This window comes from Hypanus sabinus, chromosome 18 (assembly GCF_030144855.1).
Source record: "Hypanus sabinus isolate sHypSab1 chromosome 18, sHypSab1.hap1, whole genome shotgun sequence".
Lineage (NCBI taxonomy): Eukaryota > Metazoa > Chordata > Chondrichthyes > Myliobatiformes > Dasyatidae > Hypanus > Hypanus sabinus.
This window is the reverse complement of record NC_082723.1, coordinates 20,077,938-20,083,937: the sequence shown is the minus strand read 5'-3', so window position 1 is coordinate 20,083,937 and position 6,000 is coordinate 20,077,938. Positions and strand designations below refer to the sequence as shown.

At 39.1% G+C, this 6,000-nt stretch overlaps 1 protein-coding gene across 1 annotated transcript in view; it reads right to left on the bottom strand.

Annotated features, from left to right (window-relative positions):
• Nucleotides 1-2,058: 2,058 nt before the first annotated feature.
• Nucleotides 2,059-6,000, bottom strand: part of stom (stomatin) — a 64,458-nt gene continuing 60,516 nt past the window's right edge. Inside the window, exon 7 of the mRNA XM_059993805.1 lies at nt 2,059-5,747. Within this exon, the coding sequence (XP_059849788.1) occupies nt 5,553-5,747 (195 nt within the window). The 3' untranslated portion in view covers nt 2,059-5,552. The remainder of the gene's footprint in view (nt 5,748-6,000) is intronic.

The following is a 6,000-nucleotide window of genomic DNA, read 5'->3' as shown; positions in this document are numbered from 1 at the left end:
TTGCAGCATTACTTAGACAAATTGAAAGAATGGGCAAAAAAGAGGAAGATTGAATAGTGTTGGAAACCATCTGAAAATACATTTTGATAAAAGGAACAATAGTGCACACTATTTCCTAGATGGGGAGAAGGTTCAAATATCAGAGGTGTAGAGGGACTTAGGAGTCCTCGTGCAAGACTCCCAGAAGGTTAATTTACAGGTTGAATCTGTGGTAAAGAATGCAAATGCAATGTTGGCATTTATTTCAAGGGGAATAAAATATAAAAACAAGGAGATAATGCTGAGGCTTTGTAAGACACTTGTCAGGCCACATTTTGAGTATTGTCAATAGTTTGGGGCCCCATTTCTAAGAAAGGATGTGTTGTCAATGGAGAGGGTCCAGAGGATGTTCACAAGGATGATTCTGGAAATGAAGGGGTTAACATATGAAGAGCATTTGGCAGCTTTTGGCTTGTACTCACTGGAACTTAGAAGGCTGTGGGGGGATCTCGTTGAAACCTACCGAATGTTGAAAGGACTAGACACGGTGGATGGCGAGAAGCTTTTTCCTATGGTGGGTGTATCCAAAACTAGAGGGTACAGTCTCAAAATCGAGGGATGACCTTTTAGAATGGAGGTAAGGAATAATTTTTTTTTAGCCAGAATGGTGTTATTTGTGGAATGCTCTGCCACAGACTGCAGTGGAGGCCAAATAAGTTGATAAGTTTCCTAATGGTCAGGACATCAAAGGATATGGCGAGAAGGCAGGTGAATAGAGTTGAGTGGTATCTGGGATCCACCATGATGGAATGGCAGAGTAGACTCAATGGGCTGAATGGCCTAATTCTGGTCCTATGTCTTATGGTCTAAATAGTAACCCAGCCCTATTGATGCCAGTGAAATGCCAAGATATTTTCAAATTATATTCATATTGCCTCATGAGACCTAGTTGATCTGAGCTAATTTTTCATTGCGAAGAGGAATTTCTCTTGGAGACAATGGGGGAATTGTGGATAGAAAATGCCACAAAGAATGCAGAGCATTGTCTGCATTTTCTGCGACAGTGCAAAATGGCACTCCCAAATCTAAAGAAAAACAAAGCAGCTTAACATGGGAAAATCCAGTTTCCTTCAACCCATCTGAAGGGAAACTAGAACATCACCAATGTGGAACACTTTCATGATGATATTTATCACTTTGCTGTCATTTCTAGCCGAGTCATATTTGAAGAGCATGCCTGATAGCAAACTGAAAAGAAATAAATTAGAATTATAATACAAATACAAGTTGTTGCAACACACAAAGGTTGTTGTGTGTGAATACACACACGCACACACAGCCCTTAACCTTGGATCTTGGGTGTCTAAAGTAACAGCTCCAGTTAAGCTACAAGCAGAGTTGGCATGTGAATTGGGAATGCACCAGAATAAACTCCTTCTTAAAGTAATTATATGATTATACTCAATAGTATCAATGACTCTCAAAAGACAAGAGGCACAATTAGTCCATTTGGCCCTTCATGTCCGCTCCACCATTTGATCATGGCCGCTTTATTATCCCTTCTCATCCCCATTATCCTGTCTTTTCTCTATAACCTTTGACACCCTTAATAATCAAGAACCTATCAACTTCTATTTTAAATATACCCAATGACTTGGCCTCCACAGCTATCAGTTGCAATGAATTCCACAGATTCACCACCCCTCTGTTATAAAGAAACACCCTTCTATTCTGAGGCTGTCCCCTCTGCTCCTAGATTCACTATAGGATACGTTCTCTCACATTCCATTCTATCTAAACCTTTTAATGACAGCCCCGTCTCAGAGGATCTGAGATCTCAGATTTCAAAAAATATTTGTATGCCATCACCTTGTTGAAGGTGTATTTCACCAAGAACCCACAGAAAGGTTATTGCACCGTGGCAAACAGCTGATAGCTTAGCCTGGTACATTAACCTCAGCTCGATTGGAAGGGTGATGTTCAGTTCAGCTTCTGATAAGCAAACCAGCGACAGCTCCGTGCATCACTGATGGAGAGCCACACTGTTAGGGAGGAAGAAAGCTACGAGTAAGCAATGGAGACATTGATTGATAACATTTATTAAATGCATTGCAAGCTTAATTATAAAAGTATACTACCACAACCATGTTGATCATGCTTTCAGAAACATTAATATGTAAAAGATTAACTTTTAGAAGAAAAGCCTTGTTAGTACATATTGATTACATTCTATGTTATTGAACATACATTCATAAACTTTTAAGAGTGATAAAGTGATACAGTGTATAGCATTGTGTAGTAAGGCCTCTAAAACCCTGCCTTGGTCAATATATGGTAACTTAAGGTAAATACAAGTGCCCTCAGCTATCTTGAATATCAAGTTTTACCTTATATGTGGGACCTATTCATTCTCGAGTTGACTAATTTCTTTCCAAAGTGGATTCAGAGACATAATAAAAAAAAGAGAATGATCACCTGCAAATCTATGTGAAAAGACACCAATCTAGTGCAGGGTTGGATTAAGTCTGATCGAGGGATTCAAAATTTTGACAAGGCAAGTCCATGAAAAAAAAGTCTGCAGATATGTTTAATTTTTAAATTGTGATGAATATTAGCAGAAAGTGCTTCCAGGAGAAATAGCTCTTGGTCAGATCGAGAGCAATGTTCCCTGCTCCAACAACTTACCTTAAATTCCTACTGTATACTAGTAGGCACACACTACAGGCTGAGATCATTCCAATATCCTCTTAAGATTGAGCTAGTTTGCCAGTTTTACAGTTTAAACTCACATTACCTGCAACCACAGTGCAGACTTGACGAGGGCCAGACTCAAAATGGGATGATGTGTTTAAAACCAGCCTAGTCAGTGCCAATATTTGTCCATTCTCAAAAAGCTCCTGGTCACGCCACCACTAAACAAATTTGTTCTGAGATAATTAAACAATGAATATCCAATGTATTCCAGACTGTAATGTAACACCAGTGTGTGGGATGGTTGAGAAACAGGCATGTAACATGGTGATTTTGCTTCCTGTTGAAATGAACTATTATTTCATACCACACACAAAATGCTGGTGGAACAAAGTCCTGACGAAGGGTCTCGGCCTGAAACATCGACAGTGCTTCTCCTTATAGATGCTGCCTGGCCTGCTGTGTTCCACCAGCATTTTGTGTGTGTTGTTTGAATTTCCAGCATCTGCAGATTTCTTGTTTGCTCTTTAAATTATTTCATACCAATCTGCTTAACTCATTTTCCTACCACTAGCACTGATAAGTACAAGTAAGTGGAATTCCTTATTATTGTTTAAGATGGGAATGATGTTCTCAAAAGCAACCATTTTGTACAGGTGCAGTGCATTGCCTGTAGGTATTTAATTTAGTTCTAATAAAATGCCATCAATCTGAAAGGGTTAACTCTTTCTTTTGCCACAGATGCTGCCGAATTTGCTAAGAATTTCTAGCATTTTCTGCTTTTCTTTCCAACATTTTGTTTTCTTTTTGCTTTGAGTACTTAACCAGTATTCATTTTATAGAGGCTAAAATCGTTATGGTACCATGCTTTCACAGTGAAACTGCTGATATTAAAATAACCACAAAGCTCTAACAGCAACACCACTTATTCCAAAGTGATCAAACAGACTATGTTTAAAGTGAAACCCTTTCTTACTTCTTTTGCAATGAGGCCCATCTAAAATTCCCTCTGAGCAGAAGATCATCATGACTACACCTTAGAGCCACCCCTCAGACTCGGGGTTCATGCATTTGGTCACGTTGTCCTGGATTATTAAAGCCTTGGCCACAATTTGAACATTACCCAGATAACCCTACCAATGTTTACAGCTGTAATAATCTGGACAGATTTTACAACAGCATTAGTAATCTTATAGCATTCCCATTACCCAACCACTTCCCACCTCACTCCCATATGTTAGGCTTGGGGTTTGTCCGAACTGCTTGAATTTCATGGCAATGGAGAGATTATGCTTTACTCAATTTTAATTTGCATTTTAAATTGCAATGGAGACTAACCCTAGGACACCTAATGCAATGAACTTGCAACGATGGGATTTCAGTAAGAAGAGACTCGGGGATTTTTAATGTATTGTGATTTTCAAGTTATGCGTCACTCAGTCCAAACAAAAGGTAGAACAGAAACTGAACATGCCTTCAAACCACTTCCTTGCATTATTAGGAGGCAGGAAGGGTGGGTTTAATGGGCAATGGCCCAAACATATACTTGCAGTTATGTGGTCACATTCAACTTAACCTGATGCAGATGGCTGGAATATGACAACTAACATAATACATTCGCTGGACAGGTTAGAAGGAAATTTTTCTGGCAAAGCTGCTCACAGAGTAGTTCCCCAACCACACAAAAACCATTGATTTGAAGAGAAAATAAAAATCATTTGGAAAGAAATTGAGATATAACAGTCACCCTCCCTCCCTTTCTAGACATGGCCTAAAGTTTTGACACGTACAAGCTACATCAAGCTACTGTAATGACTGGCTGGTGTGAAGTGCTAATCAAATGGCATACAGCCAAATTCTACAGCAGCCAAGGATACTACCAGTGCAGAGCTTCTTCAGTCAATGAGCAAACCTCTCTCCTAGATTGGTGGGTGGACTTCAGTAAGGTGACTAGACCATTTCCCCATAAATCTACTGTACAGCAGATTGTAACGTGTACTGCACATTAAAACCACAGACCGGGCATGCTCTGCAGATTGTAATAACGTTGCAAGTTTCCGCATGGAGGATTATTTTTGGAAACTCGTAATGCTTCAGATGGTTTAAGTCAATTTAGCTTCTTTCTACACTTCTGATAATGTTGTTACAGGCAAAACAGCAGGCACAAGGTTTCTTCAAATTTGTAGGCTTGATAGAACATACAGAAATTCAAATGCATTTGGAAATAAACCACATGCTTGATAGACATCTGCTTTTGAATACTTCACACACAGATAGATATGCTGATTAACTGGCCAGGAAAGGAGGGCGATGCTCTGATACAGATTTTCAAAAATTTTACAGCATCTCAAAGGAAACAAACATTTTATATCAGTGTTGTCCTCAAGATCTTAAGTGTAGGGTTAAATGGAAATGGGTTTTTAGACTGGACAGGTTTTAGGACAGTGACTGGAGTATGTCATGAAGAATCAACCGTGTTAAATCAAACTGATAAATGTGTGGAGAACAATATTGGCTTTGTGAATGAATGGCTAGCAAACTGCTCAGTTTTACTGTTGGAAGATTTAGGTCAACACCAGTACAATAGAAATGTAAAAACTGCCACAGCTAAATTAACAGTTTGCTTGGTTCTAGAGAACAACTGCTTGCTGTGAATTTGTCCTTCCCTGTATATATTACATTCTCATTCTTTGCTTTAAGAAATGATCAAAGCGAAAGCATTCACATAATGTGTCAGATATGCCATTAAGGTGCGACTATCAATCCATCACTAATGTAAACCATCACCTTTGCATGGAAAAAAACTTAAGTCATTCTAACCAAAAATGTATCATTGGAAAATCAGACATACAAACAGTGGTCATATTTTGTGTTTAGTTATGTCACTTTTTTGCCCCCATAATATTTTGCACCAGGTCCATTGGTAGAGGGAATACAATGGTGGAGTTCTTCTCAGCTGCAATGGTGGTGAGGGTCTGCAGGTAACGAAGTTGCAGGGCTGCTGGAGACTCAGAAATCACAATAGCAGCTTCCTTCAGGGCCCTGGAAGCATTCATTTCTCCCTCGGCAGCAATGACCTGCAAGAACAAGCAAACGTGGTCAATGGTCCACAAGGAATACGAGGCAAACAAGCACATCCAGCTAGATAAATGGAAAAGCTTTCAGAAGTAGGTCAATACAAATATAACAACGCAAACAAAGAAGGTAGCAAAGTACAAGGAGTGAAGAGTATTTTCTCACAGAAAAACTATTCATAGTTTCAAGTAGTCTCTTACATAAGGGTGTTATCAAAAATGGAATATGTACTTGATACAAAGAGTGACAGAAAGA